The sequence below is a fragment of the Perna viridis genome, chromosome 2, assembly GCF_037379345.1.
Source record: "Perna viridis isolate PV_CMFRI_1.1 ecotype Kerala chromosome 2, ASM3737934v1, whole genome shotgun sequence".
NCBI classification, from domain to species: domain Eukaryota; kingdom Metazoa; phylum Mollusca; class Bivalvia; order Mytilida; family Mytilidae; genus Perna; species Perna viridis.
In genome coordinates this window covers 8,239,852-8,266,593 of record NC_142446.1, presented here as the reverse complement: position 1 = coordinate 8,266,593, position 26,742 = coordinate 8,239,852, and the positions used below count along the sequence as shown (strand labels likewise).

Below are 26,742 nucleotides of genomic sequence, written 5' to 3'. Positions count from 1 at the left end.
GTTAAAACAGACAGTATAGGCGTAACACTCCCTTGTCTGGATCATGTACCGAGAAAATAATGCTATTTTTAGCATACATATGTACTTCAGTAATGATTATTCAATCTTCTTCCGGGCTTCTTTCGTTAGAGTATTAACTGTTTTGTTGATCTACAGTTAGGTAAGACTATATCACGGGGAGGGTGAGGCAGGAGGGGGAACTAAATAGGTAAAAGGGTTTCGGGTGTGCGGCCCCGAAAATTTTTACCCACCCCATTCATAACCCATTCATATACATGCTGGGCATTTATCTGTATCTACATATCACAGCAGGATGCTGATCAGAACATAGGACATTGTTTTTTAAGACATCATTATCATGTCAAACGAGAGGGTTAATTGGAGGCAGTGGCTTTTCAGGCTAAACGTACATCCATTTGGCATCAAAAACATGCGGAATTTTGAAGGAATTGCCTGATTCGTTACGGGAATGTTGTTGAACTTACATGTATCCGCAAATGTACAACTATTATTGTTATCGCGAACTGTGTTCACATTTAATAAACTGAACCGTTTTCTATTCGTGTTATATACTAGTTTGACTGCATATTTGATAGTGGGAGCAAGCCCCTGTGCTTGAAAATGGATGGATTTATGTTGGTCAGACCAAGAACAAGTCACAGAAGTTATGATGACTGGTGCCAAAGTCGATGCATCATCTTTACCAGATGTTTAAAAAAAATAATAAAATTTGGTGGAAAATATAAATATCCCACATGTTAAAAACACATGGAATGTTCTTTAAGTTTAGTCTCTACAAAGAAGGACCAATGTAAATGTGTATATTTTGTTAATTCTGAATGAATTTTAATTGTTATTTGTTACATCAGTTACGATTTAAATTGTTTTTGTATCATTTTGTATATATTTATATATTGTTATGCATTGGCTTAATTATGGGTCAGTAATGGGTACATGAACATGTATGTAATTGGCTAGATAAGATTCCAATTCCAATTGTTCCAATGATTTGAAATAATTATGCCCCTTACCCTAGGTCTACCTCCTTAATTGCTTTTGACAAGTAAATATTTTAGTTCGATTGAACTTTATATAATTGGCCATTGGTCAGAGTTAGAATTTTTAAATGCTTTATTGATAATTTGTGGGAGGAGCTTTTGGTGCGTTACATGTATATTCTGTGCATGTTTTGCATCTTCAGATAGCTTACCATCATGCTCTGCTCTTTTAACATTCAGTGTTACTTATGTTAATTGTAAATTATTATACCATCTATTTAAAATCATAATAAACAATATATTTGGATTGAGATAGTGGAATGCCCAGCTCCTGTTAATTATTTGGTTGACTTTATCCAGTCTTGTATTTCAATAGTTATTATTTCAATGAAATTTTGTGTCCCCAGTTGTTTACAATATTTGTTAAATACATACTAATATGGAGTAGGCATTACCTGTTAAAGCAAGCACTGTAAGATTCACCATACTGGAAATTTTGTTTTACCAACATGAGTGGCTCACAAGTATTATATGCAAGATATACTGATATGGGGATTCTGTGGTATGTGAGTACAACCAAGCCCCCATATCAGTATATCTTGCATATAATCACTTCCCTGTGAACAGCTCCAGCATTTTTTAAGTTTCATAATTGTACATTTCCAAAACAATATCAGTTCCCCATAGAAGGTAGGAATATTTTACACAAAACTAACGACATAAACAAATGCACATCAAAGATTTGGATGCAACTGATCGTCTATTTCAAGACAATAACGAATAATATAATGTATCCTAGAAAAGCTATGCTTTGATTTGGATAACATGACCAAATATATTTTTTTAACCTCTCTGAAAAGATTAACTTATTTTTACTGAAACATGATCTTCAATCAAACACTTTTATTAGTTTGGCGTAAACTTTTCTTGTAAGGACTGTCACCTTTTGTTACTTTCAGGACATAACTTTTTGTATGACTGCAAAAAATTTGGGGTTGTATGTCTTCGTTGTAGTCGTCCATAGACACTTGGTTTTCAAGCTTTAATTTTAGTTTTAAATGGTTGATCTTGATAAAATTTTACAAGATTCCAATCCACAGAAAGAAGGTTTGTATCAGTTTTAGGGGTTTTAGCTCTTAACTATTTATGAATTAAGGACCAACAAGCATTTCTCAAAATTTAAGGATATAATGCCACTAAAAGCATAGGAATGTATATGATATTGTTCCACAATATTCTATATCACAGTGGTCAGACATGGATTGATTTTAGGGGTAAAGACTTGGACTTTTTAGAAATAGGGGCCTAAATGGGTCCTAAGCATGCATTTTCCATACTCATGATACTTGCTCCAACTGTTTAGGGTTCAATCTTTGCAGTTGTATCAAGCTGTGTCCTGCAAAGTATTTTATTTTCTTAATGCTATTGTTGAGCTGATTTTTTTTTCGCATGTGAGCATCTCTGGTTGGGAAATTTCTTTTTTTTTCAAATGGGCCATTTTCAACATTTATTACAAGTATTCAAGATGTTAATGGGCCATTTATTAAAATTTAAAAATTTTAAAAATCCTTTAACTTTAATGGGCAATTTTCAGCTTCAATGAGCATATGGCCCCTGCGTTTCCTGATCCCTTGGTATGTTAGTAGATTACAGATCAAATTCACTGACTGATGTTTCATGAAAGTTAGGGCCTGGAATTTGAAATCTTTTACTGCAGTAAGATTTTTATAAATTGTTAATTCACAATCATGTTCATATTGTGTCAGAAACTGTGACAGACATGTTCCAAGTTTAGATAGAGAATCCATAATTGCTCATATATCTCATAATTTAACATTTGCAGGGGCCGTCAATGATTACTCAGACAAATGTAGTTTTGCTACATGTAAAGGAAATAAATGTACCAGTAGATACAAACATAATTCAGAAAGTTTACACAAAATAACTAAATTATAGACATACACAGTAACTAAATTAATGTACATTTTAAGCAGTAGTATGCTGATTCAATTTCTATACCACAGTTTTTTTTTTCAGATTGTCATAGATGAAGAACCAGTATTTGAATTGAATAAAATACTCAATGTTTGGAATGGTCAGCTGAATTCTACATTGTATCTTCAAATTCTTAATTATGTCAGACATCAAAATGGATCTGGATTTCTATGGAAATAGAATACTTGCTGTTTGCTTTTTCCTGTAAGTCATGATATATTTTGTGTATACCTAGAAATTGCTATACTTGATAGCTTATTAACAGAATTGTATTTAAGGCTATATGACATTCTTTGAAAGAGAGATTACTCTCACGCACTTCCTCAGAGAGGCAGACATTATGTTTGAAAAAAGAATTGTAACACAGAATATTATGTTTCCGTGAGGAATATAACTTTTCATAAAAATGTTTCTACTCATTTAGTATATCTGAAGCATTACAAATATGCGCTTCCCTTTCACACCAGTGAGCTTAGCTACTATTTTGGACAAAACATTTGAACTTGTTTCTAAACTACAAAAGAACTTTGATCATAATGCCATTGATAACCTTTTTGTGAAGTTTAATTGGCTCATTTCTTTTTCTCTTATTTAGTTTTAACCTCATCTGTTGGAATTAGTTGGAATTGGTTTTCTAACATTATATATAATGTCATCAATACACATAATATCTTTCTTTTAATGCCTTGACCTATTTATACCATTAGAAATAGTAGAACATTTTGTACTTCTTATTTTCATTTTCAGGATTTCAAAAAACAACTGGTCATAACATGACAGAACAATTTTCAGTGGGTCATTAGTTTCACCAGAAAATCTACATTCTTTTATGGTATCTCAACAATATAACTTGAGTAAAGTGTATGAAATTAAGTTACAAGGTGCCATAACACAAAAAGTAGTCTAGCATTGATTTTTGGGGTTGTAACTTAAGCCATTAGTGATAAGGCGCCAAAAAGCGTCTAGAAATAGCATTTTTCCATTTGTCCTGACAATTACTAATAATTGTATTAAAGCGTATAGAAAATAATTTAATCTCATTTATAACATGTTTTCTGATTGGCTACCTCTCTATGATCAAACCAAGTTGGTTTTTGGTTTTTTGATCCTTCAGGATCAAAATACCTTATGTCACTGATCCATCACTGGAACTTTCTACTATTTCTGAACACTACACAAAAATATAGTCCAAATGTAATTCCGTTTATATCATTCTATACCTTTTTTATAACCAATATATGTTTCTTGCAATTAATCAGCTCAGTAGTATTCTATTGTTTCTACAAATAAAATTAAAATCTAGTCTTCATATCAACTCAAGATTTGAAGGATTCCTTTTTGGCCTTGAAAGATATTTATTAATAAATTTGCATTTAGGGAATTGATTTTTTGCAGTAATGCGTCTAGAAGCATAAAATGTGTAGAGCATGTTCATTTTTAACACACTTTTCAGTTAAATTCTCCATCCTATCATTAATATTTACCATTTATAAACAGGAAGTGAAGAACCAAGTAAAATTGGCGGGAAAATTCAAATTGATAAAAGTGTCTAGTTTTTGAAAATCTTGTTTTAAGGAAATTGTTTTCTTAAGCAGAAATTATTGTGAGATGATACTCTGTTAATGTAGTTTTTGAATGTAAATGCACATAAACTTTTGGATATGTTTACAATTGGGGAAAAAGGTGAAATGGAACAAAAATTTGTAAATGTGTATGAAGTTTGATCAGTAGTATAGACTGACTTTCAGTTTATACATATTAGAAAAAAGACAGATATTCATAGTATTTAAAATGCAGATGTATGATCACAATTTTATATAACATCATGTAATCTTTGAAATTTTGTTCATGCTACAATTTTCACAAGAATCTAAAACCTCCAGTGCTTTCAGCCCTTTGATTAGTACTGTGATGTCACAAAGGTCAATTGGTCCACATTCTGTAATTTAAATATTCCCAAACATTTTGATTATAAATTTATTCTTGATACTTCAAGTTGAATTAGAAATTAGAAACATTTCTTATTGTACAATGGGGTGCCATGGTAGTAAGGCCTTCTTTTTGGAGGTTGTGACTTAAACTAGTTAGTAGTTATACTCCTCCTTAATGACTTGCAGTATTGTTATAAAACTTGATTAATGGGGTGTTAAATTACCATATTGGGATGTGTATACTGTCCGAAATTTATGTTTAAAGTGTATATTGTCGTTGAGTTGTAGACAAAAAAATATAGTACTGATTGCAGTTTGGAGTTGGGTGTTTAAGATAAGGCATCAAAATAGTGTGTCAAAAGTGTTTAATTTATCCCCCATAAAAAATGGTGTCCAATATGAATCGTGTGTCCACATTGGTCCTCAAATGTACAAGGTTCAGCCATCTGCAGGGTATTAGTTCTGGTAGGAGCAATGACTAGTTAGTAATTGTAGCCAAAAAGAGCCAGAAATAAGAACTTTCTTGATGTCTGGATAATAACTTGAGTAAAATTACATGGATCTAATTGATCACAAGGTGCCATACTACAAAAGAAAGAGTAATCTAAGGAACCAAGATCATAGCAGATATTAAAAGAAAGCAATCCAGAGATAAAGATTAGACAGGGAGAACAGACACACACAACAAAAGAACATGAAATAATCAAAATAATACATACAAAGAAACAAAAGTAAATGAGCAACTCAGACTCCACTTAAAACCTAGTGTATGGACCAGATGCACCAGTAGGGTAAGCTTTCTCTGCTTTTCTACAAATACCTGCCAAGTTGCTCATAAAAAAGCAAGTCCAGGGAAGATGAAAGAGGAAAGAAAAACTCACATGGTGAACAGATATTTTGGGTTCTCATGGTGCAGATGGATACACTTTAACAATCCATGAGTTTATAATGACAACCATGAAACTTCTGTATTGATGACTTCAATCTCGCCGCAATATAACCCTGTTTAAGAAGTTTTTTATATTCCATTCAATGATTTGATGTATCAGTTTCTTTGTCTGTCATTCTATTGCAATTATCTTGTCTATTAATGGATGGATTACTTTCCAATTTAGTATATATGGCTTCAGATAAGTTGGGTATACATTGTGATTATGGTTGCTGTTTGATTTAAACATCTTGTTTTGTTAATTTTTGCCTTTTGTCATTATATGGAATGATTTTGTCAGAAATCATATGGAGCAGATGTGGTATATGACTTTATAGGCATTTATTGTAATTTTGGTTGCTGTGCATTGTCAACTTTTTGTTTTGTTGGACTTTCCCATTTTTTTTTCAAAATGTCCAAATGTAAATTGGGTTTTTAGTTTGGGGGTGTATGGCAGCCAGGTGGCTGCCAAACATTGTCCATGCAAAAAGTTGTATTTGATAGATCCTGTTGAGGATTGGATATGTTATTTTGTATATGACAAAATAAAGGTCATGTTCAATTTAAAAAATATTGCTTTAGTTGTCTGCATGGAAATTATTTTTGTTGTGAAAATATGGATTTTAACCATTGTCCTTACAATGACTTGAAAAGTGTTAGGCAAACTTTTTTGATAGGAAAATAAGGACTTTGACTGCTGTTGTGACCATTTTTATTATGAACATCAATCATTTTTCATGCTGTCATATTCTTCAGTCTGTATGTATGTACGATGCTTGTGAACATTCAACATTTTCAAAAAATTGGATTAAATTAAAAACAATAATATAATATAATAATAATAATATAATAATGTAATAGTAATATACATGTATTATTACAGATAAGGATTTGTATTGTACTGTTACATTTAGTTGAAACAGTTGTAGTGAAATCTTTGCATTTTTTGTTATCATGTTATTTGTGTAGGGTCATCTGAAAAGCCATTTGGACTTTTGCCCACCTCAAGCAAAGTATACAAAAGCAAAAGACTCCATGAATCTATGAATTCCATTATCAGATAAAATTATTTCTAGTGGAAATGTCTCTTGTTTTATTAACAGACACTTGTATTGTATTTTATTTTATTTGTAGGATGTTTTGTGCGGTAAGTAGAAATGGTGAATGTTCTTATTGTAGGAGGTAATATACATATCTATGATAAATATGGTACAGTGACAGTAACTGTTTACACCAGGTTTGTGTAATGATGATCACATGTAGGGGTTATCTATCTTTTTTATCAGATTTGATATTTTAGCAGGTCATATAACCATATAGTATTGTCATCCTTGCCAGCATTGTTTTCATGTTTCTGTGCAACAATTTGAGTAAATACTACTGATCTTAATGATATTGTGCCACAAATCCATATCACGAATATCAGACTGAGTTTGATTTCCAGCACTGTGCCCCTTGCCATTTATTTAACACTCAAGGCTCCTTAGTAATGATGTTGAAACTAAATAACGTCATTTGATATTTTGCTATATTCAACCTATATATACATCTGTCTTTCTAGATGGGTCGTATTATAGTAAACCGGTCCATTCACATGGTTGACAGTTTGCATAATGTCACAAAATGGTGCAACCTTTGGTGAACTGTTTCTCTCTATTGATGTGAGCTCCTTTTTTTTTTTTTTATAAAGGGGTACATTTGTTTCTACAAGTTTCCATACCTGTTATCTAGTAAAAATTTTATTCTACCCACTGAAAATTATTGTGTGAAAAGATAACATAGAAATCAAATTACTCATGTACTGAATCAATTTATATCGATCGTTTGAATTTTTACGCCTCAAATATTCGTCATATTGCAGAAATATAGGATAAAAGGAAAGTATAGGAATGGAACTACTAGTTGGCCATTCCCAGTTTTGAAATTTTCAGGTTGAAATTCAATTTATTGACCTCCAGGTCAAAACTGTCTGTTAAATCATTCAAACATAAGCCACAATCCTTGGAACAAATCATATCTTTAGAAACATGTTTCTATCATTTAGCTACTTGCACATTTCTCAGGTGATAAGCTTTATAGCTTAAATGCTACAAATTATTCCATAGACAACTATGTGTCTTGTGAAAGCCCTTGGTTTCTGGGCACCAAGTTCAGAGACACGTACATTAACATAAATGATAAAGTCTTATTATATAGTCACAGGGCTTGCTCCCACTATCAAATATGCAGCCCGACTAGTTTATAACACAAAAAGGGGGATCCCAGATTTTGGGGTAACTAGCTTCAACTATTACTATTTACTGCTCTGCAACCAATCTTATAAATAAACCCAGGTATAACCACCAAATAATTCTTATTACATTTTTTGTATATACAGTTGGGTCGCATATTCGATAGTGGGAGCAATGATATAATTTCACCAATCATGCCTGGTGCAGAAAACATAAGCCATGGAGCACCTACAGCTTTATTATAATTACATACACATGGCTAAAATAGTCAGAGAGAATGATTATTGCAAATAACACCAGACCAAAAAATGACACAATTGCCGAAAAATGCATTATTGAAATTCCTATGCCATCATCTTTGCAAATTTCATTTGTATTTACCATCTCTGGGCTTCTGATGTCATGGGGCTGTAACTTTAATCAAATACACGATATAATGAATGATACGTCAGGATGGTTTCAGGGTTATGCTACCCTTTTGTAACAAAAATGACCAAAAGATGAGCTGCAAGCAATAGCCTGAAACCCCTTTCTATTCACAAGTTTCTTGATCAGAACCACTGCCCCTTTTATCCATCATGGCCTGCGTGAGATATCTGAAGACAGTTCTGAGTTCTTCCAATTGGTACTCAGCATTCCTCTTCATATTCCAGTTCTATGGTTGAAGACTACTTATAATCTTGCGTGGTTTTCATTCTAGCTAAACATCTAATGGTTTATTATGCGTTTAAAAATAAATAGGCAATTTGAATATATTGACACTGAACGACTTGTTTATTCAGGTAAATGCATAGAAATAAACAGGTACTGATAATTAATTACAAACCAAATTAATCAGCATATTTAGTTCCCAGTAAAAGTAGTTTATTGGCCTTGTTTATTGGTGTCAATAACATAGAATTGAAATTCACATATCATAAATACCTACAAAGTGAACCTAACTATCTGCATGTGAACCTTGTTGAGGTGTGCCAATGGGATTATTTTCCTGCGATAGTGTAAGATAATTACAGATGCTATCAGGCTTTACAAAGCTAAAGGCTCTCGCAACTGCTATATCGATTCCGATCTTCGATCTTAATATAAAAGCCTTTTGCATGAGTTTTTATTATATTAATATGTCAAAATGAAGACACAGAGTATCATTTCTTTCTGAAGAAATTTTGAGGTTTGACTGATTTTTTTATTCTGAAATATTGGCCACATTCTTTGACATACTAAATATTATGTCAAAAACTGTCTTGATTCAATAGGCCTTTATAGTTGAAATATCTCCTGCAAAGAAATGTAATGAATTTTTTTTTTCATTTATTTGACAGAATTGATAAGTTGTGGCTCCATTTTGCACTAATATTTTTCATGGTTGAATAGCAAAAAATGGTTGTTAAAGTAAGTGCACCTTTCCCTTAATAGGAAGCAGCATCTACACTGATTTGAATAAGTTTATTTTCAGGGCGAAATTTGATGTAAACCCAATATACCCTTTTCTGATATTTGGTTTTTGAGTTATTGGACTTACATAAATTGGGAAATTCTCTATTTTCATATTCTATTTGTAATATTTAGAGTTGTGGGACTTAATTCATAAAAATGGGATAAGTTTTTTTGGATTTTAACTCAAGAGTGCTTGCACAAATTTACTTGAAACTTAATGAAAGCTTTTGATTGTCATGAATTTCTGATCTTTTATTTTGAAAGTTATGGAACTTTGTTCATAAAAAATAGGGGGATTTTCCATATTTGCACAGTATCTTGAAAATGTTTTTAGCAATTTCTTGAACCTTTAATAAACTGTTAACTTCTATTAATGTACGCTTTTTTTATTTTTTGTATTTCACATGGTACATTTTCGAGTTATGTGACTATATTCTTACAAAAATTTTCATTTTTAAACCTTCATTCAAAAACCCTTTGACCAATATCTATGAAATTGCAAAGTGTTACTTATTATTCACCCAGTAGCAAAATGTTGAGGCATAGAAAAATCACATTGTCTGTCTGTCTGTCCATGTAATCTTTAATTATTGTTATTGCAAGTATTAAAGTTATTTATCCACTAGTCAATTTATCCTGTGTCAAACATTTATTCACAATCAAAACTAAGAGCTGTACAGTACCTGAACCGATTCACGCAATTGAAATGGCGATAGGTCATGGATCACCGATTAGTTTCCGAACTGTCATCCATCCATCAAACCAATCCATTAAACCGTAGATTGCATTTCATGACCACAGAGCGGTCAATGTAATTTACGGATTCATTTGTTTCGTTTGTGAATTTTTTGACTGGTCATTGTTTATCAATCTGTCAGCGATCAATCAGTCAGCAGTCATTGATCTGTCAAACAGTTGCACGGATGGGTTCAGGGACTATATCATGTTTGAATGTTGTGTCTATATTTGCCTGAACTGTTCAGGGTACAACCTTTGTGTGGATATCTAGCTGCACCCTTGGAAGAATGTTATTTCATTTTGTATTTTGGAAAAAAGTGTGTGAATCTTAAAGAAAAAGTACTAAAACTTTCAACATTTCAGAAGAAAGATTTATGGCCTTAACTGTAAGGGATAAATATCTCCAAATAGACAGTTGATTATGAGGATTGTTTTTATACATTGATCAATATTTAGATCATATGGACCAGAAGCCCATGATATATATTGTCATTACTTTGCATCTGTTGTCATTAAAATTCTTTGATGTAGATAAGAACGAAATTTGGTCACAAGCATTATTGGGGTATTTCTTAAATAGTATGTCGCTTATTTAGATTGAACTGAAATCATGACTGCCATTGCTATTTTTAGATCATAGGGGTCAAGTCACCTATTTCTACATTTATCTAAAAAAAACTATGAGAGATTCTGGAAAATTAATCTGAATGTCATTCTTGTTCTTGATGAGCTGTACAACATTCTCTATTTGATTGTACGACAACTCCTTATTTGATTGTACGACAACTCCTTATCTGATTATACGACAACTCCTTATTTGATTGTACGACAACTCCTTATTTGATTGTACATGTACGACAACTCCTTATCTGATTGTACGACAACTCCTTATTTGATTGTACGACAACTCCTTATCTGATTGTACAACAACTCCTTATCTCAGTGATTGGCCTTGGAAAGTCAAAAGTGAAATTTTTTTGTGGTTTTTATTTTTAGCATGTAACTCGAACATTGTAAAAGATAGAAAGAAACTGTCTGTATTGTTGAAATGACAAAGCTTACAAAATTCCTCATAGGGTCCTTGTTTTGTGACAACTCCTTATTGGAGTTAATGCAACTTCAATGATTTTGTAGTGTGAGATGATCCTTATAGCCTACTTTAGTGTCCAAGAGTTCAAGTTGTATGATGATTCTTTATTAGAGTTATTTATTGCCATTGAAAGGTAAAAAAAAACAAATTACTTTTCATTGGTGAGTGAATCAGGCTTTCTAGTTAGATATTTATCATGAAGTTTGAAAATGCATGTAATACCCTGTGATTCCAGAGACATTTGTCATTTAAAGGTAATGAATACTAGAGAATAATGTCATTATTTTCTATTTTAATATCTTATTACTACAATATTTTAATACAATGATTACTGTTGATGTAATTTGGGGTTTAAACACAATTGTAACATGCAATTTCATAACATGTAATATACACATGATACAAGAAAACTTTTTCTTTCAGCTTGTAAAGTCAGAGAACTGTATCATAGATATCCAGGATGAATTATGGCCCATGCAGTGGTATCTAGTATGTATAATGAAATTGAAACAATAATTATTTACAGTAAAAATATTTTGTCTTATTTCTTAGTTCTATTAAGAACTGTTTTCATTACTAAAGAAGAAATAAAAAAAGACTTATGTGAGTGGCAGATCCAGAAGGGGAAGTTCCATTGGTTGCATCACCTATTTCGTATAAGCTCAAAAAAAATTGCAGCCACATAATGGTATGATGCTGTAATTGTCAGTTTTGATGTCCGAACGATACAATGTAATTTTTCTTTCAGAGAATAGATTTCTTTGAATTTGAACCTCAACGTGGCATATCACAAAGGAAGGCTAGGATTGATTTTGGGTGTTTGGACGAGAACCATTTATGAATAAGGGGTCAAAATTCTTGCCAAATTCTTATCCTGTGTCAAACAGAAAATCCCAATTAAAGTTAAGAGCTTGAATGCTGTGTTCTTACTGCCAGAAACTGTTCAGAGATTGACTTCTGTGGTTGTTATGAAGCTGCACCCTGCAAAGCATTTTATTGAAAAATTTTGTTCATTTAAAGCAAATGTTGGGCAAAAATGAGCAAATAGCTTAAATTCCCCTTTTTTCCTGGACTATCACCCTTTTTAAAATCATTGGATCTGCTCCTTTGTGTATTTGTGTATTTCAGAACTAAATGTTAAAAAAAACAAAAAAACAGCGATGATGCAGGTTTCCCAACGCGACCAATAACTTCATGACCCTAAGGAAATCAAGCAGCTTAATGTAGGAAAGACAATTTTAAATGTACTATGTGTGAAGTAAACATCCATCAGTATTGATTGAAAGCATTTTAATTTGCCATGATAGGAGTGGTAAATAACTGTACTAACAGTATTGCTTTTTCAGAAGAAAGGAGTTGATGACAAATATGATATGAATGTTTTACCAAGTTGGGAGAGTTGTATAAATGGTACAGGTGTTACAGTAGGAGTGGTGGACAAAGGGGTGCAGGATCACTTTGATCTTAATATTGTAAATATGATAATGTTAAGAAGTTAGAATATTGTTCAGTGATTTCATAGATTTACTGATGATATCTCCAAAATCAGCAAAGTGTAGAGGGACAATTAATTTTGTATGAGTTTTAATAATAGGAAACAAGCAGTTGGCTTGCTTTACCAGGTTTTTAGGATACACCAGTACTGACATGTTTGTTAGTTAAAAATCTCATTGGCATTTATCTGTCTACATGTAGATAGGCTTTGGAATTGATCTGTCTACATGTAGGTAGGCTTTGGTATTTAATCTGTCTATATGTAGATAGGCATTGGAATTTTATCTATCTACATGTAGATAGGGTTTGGTTTTCATCTGTCTGCATGTAGATGTCTTTGGTATTTGATCTGTCTACATGTAAATAGGCTTTGGTATTTGATCTGTCTACATGTAGATAGGCTTTGGTTTTGATCTGTCTACATGTAGATAGGCTTTGGTATTTGACTTGTTGGTTCTAGGAAACCACAGGACATGTCACTTAACAGAGTTAGTAACATTTGAAATTAAACTTTGACCTTGTGGTCTAGTTTTGTTTGTTTTTTGTTTATATACCCTGCCGAACAAGTGGCAAGGTATTATGTGATATCCTCCAAATAAGTTGTGTCCCTCTTTTTGCCAATCTGTCCCTTGACTCTCACCAAAAAAAAAATAGATATGTTGAAATGCAACAAATGCATAAGCATACAACCTGAATACAAAATAATGAATAGTTTCAGAGATTACGAAAAGGTCTTCAACAGGTATAAACACATCTTGAATTAAACTCTAAAAGGTCCTGACAACAAAAGTAATCAAATCCACAGTAAAAGAAGGATGACACTTCTTCAAAATGAAAATAAATGTAAAATAAGACACATTAATGACCAACATCTCTTGGCTGTTGACAGGCACATGTCTGTGGTGGGGTTTATCTGGTCTTATAATACCTTAAGCAGATTTTATAGCTCACTTGAATAAGAAGAACTTAAAGCACTTGCCTAAAGGACCTTTCACCACAGTTTCCACTGCAGAGATGATGTTGTTTCATTGAATAATCTAGAATTCTGTGATTTTTTTAAACTTTAAAAATTCCAGAGAGAGGTTGAGATAGGATATTACAGACACTTGGGCATACTGAGGTCTGTCTTACATCTTGACCTACTATTAGAGATTGACTAAGAAGGAATAACCATGATGACTACTAATTTAAAAATTTGTCAAATTTCCATATGTTTATGGCATCATTCCTTTACCCCTGCATTTGAAGTATTTATATCACAACTCATTCATACACAAGAGCCTACCAAAACTACAAGAAATTTTTTGCATGGTGATAAACTCAAATAGCTAGAACAGGGTGATGTTGCCCAACAGTAACATTATCACTTCAAAAATCATGAACTATTGATAGATATGGTACTTGTGGCCGTCTCCACTGTCAATGCAGATTTGTTCACAATGTAATATTATCCCTCTTTCGTTTTAATCCAAATGTGACATTATGTAAGTGTTTCTAGAAAAACAAAGGATGTTCACCAATCAGTCACCATTCTCATTTTCTGTGTGACGTTACACTTTAGTTTGATTGTTTAATTAGGGAATTTAAATTGACTGGAAGCCGTTCAGAATGACGAAGTCCATTTGCCAAAATGAAAAAAATCCTTATTTTTCAATCATAAATTTTCTAATTTAAAAAAAATCTTTTTTTTATAAATAAAGAAGATAGCTTCAAGAGATTTTGAATTATCTTTTAGAGTTCTATGTAAGTTACCCAAAGGCACATTGACATGCTAAATGTCATTTTGCTACATCTCCAATATATCACATAACACTGCACCTGGTTCATACTTTTAGTTTTTAGTTAAGTCAGGGTTGCTAATTTATTCTTTTCTTTCTGTGTATATTCTGTTTAGTTCCTTTGTCTGGTTTTTTAGTTTAGTCTTTGCCCCCAGATTATGGATATCCTGATCCTCTTTCTAATCATGGCTCACTTTTACTTGCAAATGATAACTTCCTATTCTTCCTGTTCTACATGAGGAAGGGAACCATACTGTTTTTTATGCAAGTTATTTCCCTTTGCATGAAATTTCTAAAAACCAAAGTGACAGCTGTAAGTGGAAATAGGTCTTCATGATAATATTTGTTGTACCTTATCTGTTGGAATATATCAAATTCAGTCAGACTAAGGGAAAGAATTTAGTATGATTTCGAGCAAGAACACAACCTAAAATTGAACCCAAAAAGTTCAAATCTTGCACAACTAAGATTGGGAGTTTTACCATTGCAAATCATGTTAAATTTCTTGGGGTGATCACAGTTGATAAGTTAAATTTTTGCAAGATCAGTATATGACAGAATTGTCAATCCAAGCTATCATTAAAACTCTATTGTATGCCTATTTTGACCTATTATCCCCAATCAGACATTGCCAATTTTAATCAAACATGGCAGGTATGATGTATTGGTGTCTTACCAGCTTATCTATTGTTGTATCAGCTTGATTTATCTAAATAGCCACCATATGCATTAGGTATGATGCCAGTAGTATTTTAATGAATAGAAACTGAACTAGTTGTATTACACTTTTGTTAGCTTCTGATTGGACAATCTATGAAGTACAGATCCCCTACATATGTCAATGACATGACTTTATGAAACTTGGTAGTATTGTTGACTACAATGACTTCAATTAACGATTCAATTTTGATGCCTCTCATTTGTTGTGGCTGCCATTAAATCCTATATAATAACTACTTATGGCTTATATCTGCTTAAAAATTTCTGTATAATGCAGATTCAGGTCCCTAGAATCCTCCGATTGGTTATCATTAAAAATAATGAAAGTTGTGGAGTGTAATACATGCATATGAATCATAAATAAAAGATACAAATAAAATACAGATAACACATGTTTGGGCCTCCCAATCTTCATTAACTTGTATTTCATTTTGTTAGCTCACCTGGCCGAAGGGCATGTGAGCTATTGCCATCACTTGGCGTCTGTCGTCGTCGTCCGTCATCGTCATTGTTAACAATTTTTCAAAACTGTTCTCCTCTGACACTACTTGAGGTTTCTTGGGGTATCCTGCATAGAACGGATGTGGGGATTTTTGATCCGTTGAAAAACATGGCAGTTGTTACTAAAATAGAACACAGGGGTCAGATGGTAGTTTTTCACATATATCTCCAAAAGCATTGGGTTTAGCCAAATTCAGACATCGGGGTAAAATTATTCAGCATAATGAGATCTATCTGTGGTCAAATTTTCATTTTAATCTATTATGCCATGTTGGAGTTATTGCCTTTTTTTGACATTTTTTGCTATTTTTAATGTTACTTCTTTCAAAAATCTTCTCCTCTGACACTACTTGACCAATTGGAACCAAACTTGTTATGAATGTTCCTTGGAGTCTCTTGCATAGAACTGATATTGGGATTTTTGATCCATTGAAAAACATGGCCGCCGTTACTAAAAATAGAATAAAGGGGTCAGACAGTAGTTTTTTGCATATATCTCCCAAACCATTAGGTTTGGCTAAATTTTGAGATGGGTAAAAGTGTTCAGCACGATGAGATCTATCTGGTCAAATTTTCATTTTAATCTCTTAAGCGATGTTGGAGTTATTGCCCTTTTACAAAATTTTTTGCTATTTTTAATGTTATTTCTTTCAAAAGTCTTCTCCTCTGACACTACTTGACCAATTGGAACCAAACTTGGTATGAATGTTCCTTGGAGTATCCTGCATAGAACTGAAGTGGGTTTTTTTTATCCGTCGAAAACATGGCCGATGTCACTAAAAATAGAAGATAGGGGTCAGACAGTAGTTTTTCGCATATATCTCCAAAACCGTTAGGTTTAGCCAAGTTCTTTCAACAGCTGAAACGATCCTTATTTTTAGGACTACAAAAGTCTTCAGGCATAAAAGTTGTCAGATGCCTCCTTGTAAGAGTTATTGCCCTTGAAGGGTGAAAAATGACTTTTTTTTACAGTTTTCAGTCAGTATCTTGAAAACTATGATAGATTTGCTGAAAAGATCCTTATGATAAGTCCTATCTTGAGTCAAAATTGTTGGACAACTTCTTGTTTAATTTATTGTCCTTGAAAGGCATAATTCAACAAGGTGAGCGATTCAGGCTCCTGGGAGCCTCTTATTATGTTCCATTTTTAATCTTAAAATGTGATTACTTTTTACTGATTGATTATTATTAAATATTTGAGATGATACGACCCTACAGTTGCTATGTAATTTTGAATTTTATACTTGATGTAATTGATTGGCCATATACTGCTTAGAATATACATTATTTTTTTTTAGGACAGATCAATAAGTTTTAAAACTGCTGGAGAGGACTCTTTAGAAAATTTACAGTAAGTTGAATTCTGTGTTTAATGTTTTTAATATCTACCCCTATATGCCTACAACCAAGATAAGCTTGTATGGGGCTATGTATTGCTATGCTCAGTATGCTTTTAAGATATGGCATGTTGTTATTAGTCTTTCCCTGAAGGGGAATTAAGTTTTACTCTTCCTCCATATGTCTGTCTGCCAGGATGGCAAATTATTTTCGATACTTTTAAGCTCACCTGGCCAAAGGCCATATGAGCTATTGCCATCACTTGGCATCCATTGTCGTCATCCGTCGTTGTCATTGTCTCCTTGATAAATTTATTCGCCTTGAAAGGCAAAACCAGGTGAGCGATTCAGGCTCCTGGAAGCTTCTTGTTTTTCTTCATGCATGAAGATGTTCATTTGATATTTTGAACTTGCTTTACCATAACAAGTTACAGATCAAGTTCAATATTTATTCTGGGCTGAGTTATGGCCATTGGACTTTAAAATTCAAGCAATAACAAAATTTTGCACACTTTTTTTGGTCATGCTTTAAAATAAACATTTGATATTTAGTACATTGCTTTACTATAACAAGTTACAGGTCAAGTTCAAACTTTTTTTATGAGTTATGGTTCTTTGACTCAGAAAATTTATGCATACTCAGTTTTTTTCACGTTTCTTGTTAACAAATTATGCTGAAAGTTTTCATTCTGTTCTCTTCAACAGATTTATCTCCCAGGAGTGGACTGTATTGCCATCTCAGTATTCCCTGTTTGTACATGTTTTGATAAATAATTATTATCCTTATTGGCAATCTAATCAAAACTAGCTATTGTAATTTGTCTACTGTGTTCCAGGACAATTAGATTGCCATATTGGCTACATTTACTATCTGCCAGACATAGTCAATTAGTCTCCAGAACATATAGTATGTGTTATTTAATATGCAATTTCAAATTAAACAAAGTATAACTATCAATACAAAGAGGCTGGTCGAAATGTACCAACATCCTAACTGTAATAATAATACAAATAGGATCAACTTGGTACACTCTAAAGCTATTAAATAGTACTCCAGCTAAGAATCATGCAAAATGTGATACTTGGTTGGAAAGCCTACATATTTTTATTTTTGATATTTTGTTTAAAATGCTCTAGTAAACAGAAATTAACATTTGGTTTTTCATATAACCCGTGCTCATAGGAGATAAAAATTGTATAGAATGCACTGTAGAATTTGAAAGTAAGGGAGATAACTCTGTAGATGACACTCAAATACAATAGAATCTTTCAATGTTGATTATCTCATAAGAGTAGGCAGACTTAAATGAATAATTACACATTTCATAATATAGACCCATAAAACAACTTAATTACAAAATAAAAATATGTAGCCTTTTTTCGGGTGTAACACATTTTTCTGATTTTGCATGATTCTTACAAAGACAGCTATTTGAATTTACAGAAAAATACAGGACTTAAACTGTGTCTTGTTATAACTCCTGAAACGAAGTTTGGAGAGGTATATAAGTTTCACTCTGTCCATCTGTCCAAAAATTTTTCAAAGCAGCTTGCAGCATTATGAAACTTTGTGGGTTGTAAAAATTGTAGAAATGACCACTGTGAGACTTACGCATTTTTTTCCGCAAAACTTGGTCTCATGCATTGTCCACAACTTCCCTTAACAACTTGCAGGATTGTAATGAAATTCAATGGCATATAAGATTACCTCAGTGGAGATGTGCATATTGTCATGAAATTATGTTTGGTCAAAAATGTAAAAATGAGGGCTGTTAGACTTATGCATTTTTGAGCAAAACATGGTATAATGTGTTGTCAGCAAATTGTGTTTCAAAAGTTCTTTGTCTATCAGCCATAAAAAATTTTTCTAATATAAATAGAATGTCCACATTGGTCTCAAAATGTACAGGGCTCATTCAGCTACTAAGAGGGATGGGGTTTAAGTCCCGTTTTGTTTTAACTTTCATTCAGAAAGAGCAAAGAAAGGAGAAAGAATATTACTAGAAAAATGTACTACATTTTGTACTAGTAAATTGTGTTGTATGTCAGCTATTATTTTCTACACAAACTTGAATGATTATAATACACCCATAACTTTAATATTAATTGATTTACTTGCTGTAGAATGAATACATAATTATAATTCATTGTTTAATTACAGACATGGAACAAGAGCTGCTGGTGTAATAGGTGCCTTAAAGAATGGCCAATTAACAGTTGGAATAGCTTTTGGATCAGTTATAGCAGGTACCTATTGAACCTGTATTTATAGTCTTTTTGTTTAAGTCAGACATTGAAAGCAAAGTCCAAATGGAATGTTAATATTTCATTGTAAACTGTGACACTTTTTTGTATCTAGAAACTTGGAGATGGGGAAGGTTTATAAGTGTTTTGTAAGGAATATCACCTAGAGATTTTCAATTTTTATACCATAGATACAACTTCACAGACATATTATTATGCACGAAATAACAAACATAAAAGAAGTAAATTAATTATTTAACACCACAGGATTATTAAGTTTCCTTACAAAAATCAATTTAAATATGCCAGATATGGCTTGCTTAGCCAAATCAGACCATAAAAAAGTCATTTTCAAAATCAAAATGCCAGATATGGCTTGTTTGGACCATGATGAAGTCACTGTCAATAACAAAATGCCAGATATGGCTTGCTTGGACCATGATAAAGTCACTGTCAGAAACAAAGTGCTAGATATGGCTTGTTTGGACCATGATAAAGTCACTGTCAAATACAAAATGCCATTTTGTAACTAATTGGCACGTGAAGTATTTTGCAGACTGCATTTATCTACTAATATTACAGGTCATATACATGTAGCAACATCAAATATATCATGGCATTTGCTGCCTGCATTTTTATTTTTTTCTATTTTGATGAATCTGCACTGCCTGAATTTATGTTTTATTGTCTTACTTTGCACAGATTGCAATTATAACGACTTGTTTACTTTTTGCACTTAACATTTTATTTATATACATCTTTCTATTACTTTCAAGTATTGAATCTTTGTTAAAAAGAAAATAAAGATATTAATTAATGAAGACAATTGTTGATTTCGTATATTTTCTTAGTGACAGATTAACACAGTTATAAAAGCTCTTACCTCTAGACATCTAATATTACCCAAAAGCAGTGTTTGCATCTTTGCATTTTGTATTTCTATCATTGATATCCATCAGTATTGTATGTGGGAATGTGATTAAGTTAATACGTGATGGGCATTGAATGTGGTAGGGTGGTCAAGTTAAAACTTGATGTGTATTGTATGTGGAAGGGTGGTCAAGTTAATAAGTAATGAGCTTTGAATATTGGAGGGTGGTCAAGTTAATAAGTAATGAGCTTTGAATATGGGAGGGTTGTCAAGTTGATAAGTAATGAGCATTGAATGTGGTAGGGTGGTCAAGTTAATAAGTAATGAGCTTTGAATATTGGAGGGTGGTCAAGTTAATAAGTAATGCTATGTTCATGCAATGTAAAGCATGAATTATGTACATTTTTGCTGGTATAATACATTATTATAAAACTTCATATAGTGCCAACATATGATGAATGGTTAGTTGCAATAAAAGCTTGAATGGGAATTAATTTTCACAGAAATTAGTCAGCCATTAGGAAACCACTTTTTCTTGCTTTTTGTCTGTTCTACAGTATATTTATTTTTTTGCCTCGTATTGTGGTCACTCATTCAGAGAAGTATATTTTATCTACATGTGGATGATTTAATACTAGAAAATACCATGTAGGGGAACAGAGTTTTGAGTGCAGTGAACCAGCCAAAAACTTTATGTTGTGTCAAACAAGATGATATTATAGTATTATTGTGTATGGTTTTCCATATTGGCTTAGTTATTGATCCGAGGCTAGCAATGTTATTAGCCAAAGACCAATAACTCGGCCAACATGGAAAACCATACGCAATTGTACTTTCATTGAGTAACTAGTCTAATACGCTAGGCCAATATGGATTTTTACCTGTCCGATATGACGTATTGGACGGGTAAAAGCTGTATTGGATGGCTAAATCCATATTGGAAGGCTATATCCCGTATTGGGGCACTTTTATATTTTGTATTGTATTGGCATTTTTGATCTTATTTAGGCCAATATTGGAACGTTAGTCAGTAATTTCTTTTAACCAGTATATTCACATTGAGATGTCATATTTATAATCATTTAAATACAATGAAAATTGCCAATCTCAGATATCTTAATGCTTTTGTATTAAGGCTTGAAATATTGTCAGAGATGTCAAGAATGTAGTCCCTGTCAGGACAAAGCATGATATTGTTGTTCGGGAGGATTGTATATGGTGTTAAATGATACACTTGTGATATGATGTTGATGGAGTGTTATACAGTCTCTGTTGTCATATTTATGGTTAAAATGATAATGATTGGTAATTGTTCAACTGCTGATATGGCCAGATTACACAAGTTTTACAGAATATATTAACAGAATGATATACACACAGACATGAATGATAAAATATACATAAAGTTCTCAGCTTAAAGGTTTTTGTGAAAAAGTTAATATTTGTAGACCTATGAACTACTTTTGTTAATATTGCATTTAATGAGAAAGTCTGAAATGACTACATTTTGACAGTACTTAGTGTTCTTTCTTTCAAATTACATTTCAGACATTGATTTATCATCTACTAATGTTTGGGAGACATTAGACACAAGGGCCATGACCCACAAGATGAATGACATTGATATTTACTCCTGTAGTTTTGCTAATTTTCATACTGGTACAAAAACCTACCCGTTACTGGATGACCAGGAGGCCGCCTTTAGAAATGGAACAACATTGGTAAGACATTCCTTTGTAGCTTACCTGGCCAAAGGCCAAGTGAGCTTTTGCCATCACTTAGCATCCATTGTCGTCCATTGTCATCGGCATTGTCCATCGTCGTTAAGAATTTTTCAAAACTCTTCTCTTCTGACACTAATTGATAAATTAGAAACTTGGTATGAATGTTTCTTGGGGTATCCTTCATAGTTCTGATCTGGGGATATTTGATCCATTGAGAAACATAGCTGCTGTTATTAAAAATAGAACAAAGGGCTAGGATAAGAAAACTATATTTTGATTCATCATGTCATAAATACAAACAAGAGCTCTAAGGAGCTTTTGACAGAATATAAAACCGTAACATAACATAAAACAAGGCAAGGACACATACACACAAAGCAATACATATAATCAAGCACAAAATAAGCATAGCATATTATTATATAGCAGATAACTAAGCATAAAAGTATATAAATATGCTGAAACTAAATCTAAAGCAAAAGTATTATTATTCAAGTAGAAGCCAAACAAAACATATAGCTAAAAAGCATGATATAGAACAAAAAGTTACATGCATGCTGGACAGTGACATTCCAAACCATTCCAGGATTGAATTAGGCTCTTGAAATGAGAAAACTGTTTTCTGTCCTGAAACGGTTGAGAAGGCTGTTCCAGAGTGTTGCTGCAGCAAATTTAAAAGATTTTTTACTGTATCTGCTTGACTTTACCTGAGGCACATCCAATAAGTTTACATACATGAAAGAATATTTAGATTTTTTATATTTACCTGTTTTGTTAGACAAACAGGGTCAATATTATTAACAATTTTAAAAGTTTTTAAAGCCAAAGTTCTTATCCATCTGATTTGCAGTGAAGGCACCCTATCTTTAATGAGGAGTTCCTTGTATGAGCTATTATAGTCCTCATATATGAAGCGAAGTGCTCTTTCTTGCCCTTTTTAGCTCACTTGGCCAAGGGCCATGTGAGCTATTGCCATTGCCATGACTTGGCGTCCGTCCGTTATTTAAAGTACTCAGTAGCCTACCTAGATTTGTATTGAAATTGGAACTGGTCTATTTCAACTAGTTGTAAAGTTGTCAGATATTTCTTTGTTAGAGTTGTTGCCTTTGAAAGGCCAATAATCATGTTTTTTAGCAGTTTTCAGCAAATAACTTGTAAACTATAATAATTAGAAAGAAACTTTCAATTGATAAAAGGTCCTTATGATAAGTCCTACCGAAAATCTACACTGAGTCAAAAATGTCGGACAACTCCTTGATAGAGTTATTGCCATTGAAAGGCAAAAATATAACCAGGTGAGCAATTCAGGCTCCTGTGAGCCTCTTGTTTACTGAAAACATCAGTAAAAATCAAATGAAGTAGAAAGGTTTTATAATCATCCCAGTATGAGGATGTTTCAGTCAAAGTATTTTTACTTGTAAAAATGTATTTTAGACCCCAAAATCAAGAGTCTCAAAAAAATTCAAAGTTTCATTTGAAAAATTATTCTTAATTCTGTTGTCTATTCCATTTATTTCTTATATAATTCCAGAAAAAGCTTGCAAATTTGATTCAGAGCAGTAGAATACAAAAAAATTAGCTTGAAAATTTCAAAATCTTTGTGAATGAAAAAGATTCTAAATCCAAAGTTCTCAGCATATTCCAGTTGAAAAAAAATTATAGGTTCTACTTTCCATACATTTAAAAGTTTTAAAGTTAGTATTTTCCGAAAATTTTCTGAATTTGTAAGTTCTTACTTTCCGAACATTTTCTGAATTTTTAAGTCCATACTTTCCAAACTATTTCCATGTTTGAATACAGTGTTCTGAATTATTCATTTTGAATTTTAAACTTTTAGATTTGAATTCAAAGTTAAGTTTAGAATTTGCTGCTATGGATATAGGAAGTTTACCTGTTGATTGTTAAGTTTCATGTAAATAAAATCTGAAGAATTGTTCCATAACTTGATGTTTACCTGATTACCTGGTTTTACTCACTTGCAATATGAAAATGTGCCACTGGTGTTAGAGGAGTTCATATGGCAAGTGCTTTAGTTTTTGATACAACCACTTTGAAAATCAGGAGGTATATACTTATCATGCAGTCCATCTGTTTGTTGCTCAAACTGTCCATTCACAGGTGTAATTTTAAAGACCTATAGGGTTAACTGAAGCAAAACATTGACTTTGCCATAGATTAACCAGGGGAACTATCTTCTAATACATTACTCCTCTAAAACTGATGAATGGAATTCAGTGAAACTTTTTCACATTCAGTATCACATGATGCCATGGTGCACCTGCTATTATGTTTTTCCATCTGATTGACATCTAGTGTTTCCTACATGGTTCCTTGGGAGAGAAGCTGCAGGTTTCTTCAAGTGAGCTTTGCTCTGAGTTTCTCTAGTTTCAAGTTTTCATATGTAATTGTATTTGCACCCTCACACAAAGAGTAGGTGTCTTTCCATCTGTCCATCCAAATTCCATTGCCATTATCTCAGTTTCAATGAATGGATAGAAATTTGGTGTGTGGATTTGTATAAATGGAGCATACTTTGTAAGTGATTTTGGGTGTTGTCCAGTATCAACTCCCTGTACAGATGAGGGTGTGATGTTTATTGTCTGTATTGTGTTTGTAGATTGTCTCTGTTTTCTGTTTTAATGTTTAGGCCGTGTACTTTGATTTCGATTTCTCTAAATGGTCCTCTTGTTCTAATGCTATAGTATTTTTTTCATTTCTTCGATGCAATGGAGGGATATGGTGATGACAGGTATCTGTCCGTCCAGTCAAAAAGTTTTGTGGATGCAACTCCTCTAAAACCGCTTGATGGATCTTGATATTTGGTGTCATGTATTGTATTAAAGTGAAGGTGTGCATTCTGCACTAGAGCAATTTGATAAGACAATTTTTTAGAAGTTTGGGTATTAAACTATTGTCATTATTTCCCACAATAAAAGACCTTGTGGACATAACTCCTCTGAATGCTCAATGGATTCTATTGATATTTGGTACAAGTGTAGATGTGCATGCTACACCCCCATTTTTATTTACCAAATTTTGTTTGAGATATGAGACTGAGACTGTTCTCATTTTGTTTCAACAATAGAAGACATTGTTGATGTGACTCATGGAAAACCTCTTGACAGATTATTTTTTATATTTGGTGTGGTAGATTATTATGAAGTCTTAATGTGCTTACTGCATAGACATGGTGACTCTGAAAAAATAGCAATAGGAACTATGGACTAAGTGTTTTTAGGTACATGGTTTAATACATTTATTCTATTTTCTTTTAGAAAGAGAACTTAAGTAATAAAATAGTTGTTCTAGAAAATAATGATACAACACAGTGCTGAAATAATGATACAACACAGTGCTGAAATAATTAATTAATTCTTTGGTAATTTGATTGCTACTTATTACTGTATAAAGATACCGAACTATTAGTTTGTTATGCTTGGTATTGAAAAAGAGCAAATTCTGATGGCCTCTATTGACTCAGTATTTCAGTACTTTGATTTTAGGGAAGAAATGGGCGTGGAAATGTTTATGTGTTTGCCACTGGTAACACTGGAGGTACAGAAGATGATTTGTTCCGTGATAGCTGTGCCTATGATAGACTGGTCACCAATAGATTTGTCATATCTGTAGCAGGTAGAGTAGGAATAGTCAATAAAAACACTCCCAACTCATAAGAATGGGCCAATACTGCTTTCAAATTGTCTGTTTGTCCACAAAAAAATTTTGGTTGTATTGTCTCAATTTTCTTCTAGCAAAATAGTTCCTGTTCAACAAGACATTGACATTGTTGAGCATGAAAATTTGATCGCATTTCTTTTTGGCACATACAGAACTTTCTCATATAAGCTGCAGACAGATTTTGCTGATATACTGCGGTGATGGGGTGAGGAAGAGCAGATTAAAAAAGATAAGAAGTTGATCCTCAACATACTTGGTTCAGCTGGGCCAAAGATCAAAGTGAGGTTATGCCATCACTTTGCATCTTACCTTCATTGTCTATAAATTTAGATTTTTGTATCTTCAAAACCGTTAGGTTAAGCCAAATTCTGACACTTGTAAAAGTGTTAAAAAATGATGAGACCTATCGGTGGTCAAATTTTCTTGTAAATGTATAATTGCCCTTTCTCTGTTTTTTTTGGCAATTTTTCACGTTATTACTTACAAAATTCTTCATCTCTGAAACTACTTGACCAATTTGAACCAAACTTATTATGAATATTCCTTAGGTATTCTTCATATAACTGATGTGGGAATTTATGAACTTTCAAAAAACATGACCGTGATTACTAAAAATAGAACAGTGGGGAACAGACAGACGTTTTTCACATATATCTCCTAAATCCCTACCTTTAGCCAAATTCTGACCAGGTAAAAGTGTTGAGCATGATGAGATCTATCTCTGGTCAAATTCTTGCTTTTACTGAATAAGTTTGTTTATGGTATGCGGCCTTGAAGAATTACAGATTAAGTTTTGTTATGGTTGAATGATTTTTTTACACCCCTTGGACTTAGAAATTTCAGAGAATTTAGAGTTTTCCGCACTTTTTTTGTAATGCTTATACCAATTGATTTTAAATTTTGTTTGTAGACTTACTATGAGAAGTTACAGATTAAGTTCGACTTTGGTTATGGTTGAATGATTTTTATGGAAGTTACAGCCCTTTGAAGTGAATTTACAGTTTTCTGCACCTTTTTTGTAATGCTTTTACCAATTGATTTTTTCTTTTG

General features: G+C 32.6%; 1 protein-coding gene across 8 annotated transcripts in view; it reads left to right on the top strand.

The window, feature by feature from the left end:
- LOC148623523 (neuroendocrine convertase 2-like) overlaps positions 1 to 26,742 on the top strand; it is a 60,764-nt gene continuing 34,022 nt past the window's right edge. For 7 of the 8 annotated variants that reach the window (XR_015919457.1, XM_088565380.1, XM_088565379.1 and 4 more), the window contains exons 1-7: positions 7,451 to 7,513; positions 11,769 to 11,834; positions 12,692 to 12,817; positions 17,137 to 17,189; positions 19,337 to 19,422; positions 21,839 to 22,011; positions 25,518 to 25,647. Coding sequence is in view for 7 of the 8 variants with exons in the window: in XM_088565380.1 (XP_088421506.1) it covers positions 7,466 to 7,513; positions 11,769 to 11,834; positions 12,692 to 12,817; positions 17,137 to 17,189; positions 19,337 to 19,422; positions 21,839 to 22,011; positions 25,518 to 25,647 (682 nt within the window). In the remaining variant the exon portion in view is untranslated. Of the gene's footprint in view, positions 161 to 3,035; positions 3,198 to 7,450; positions 7,514 to 11,768; positions 11,835 to 12,691; positions 12,818 to 17,136; positions 17,190 to 19,336; positions 19,423 to 21,838; positions 22,012 to 25,517; positions 25,648 to 26,742 lie in introns of those variants that run through there. The other variant, XM_088565384.1, reaches the window with a different exon arrangement.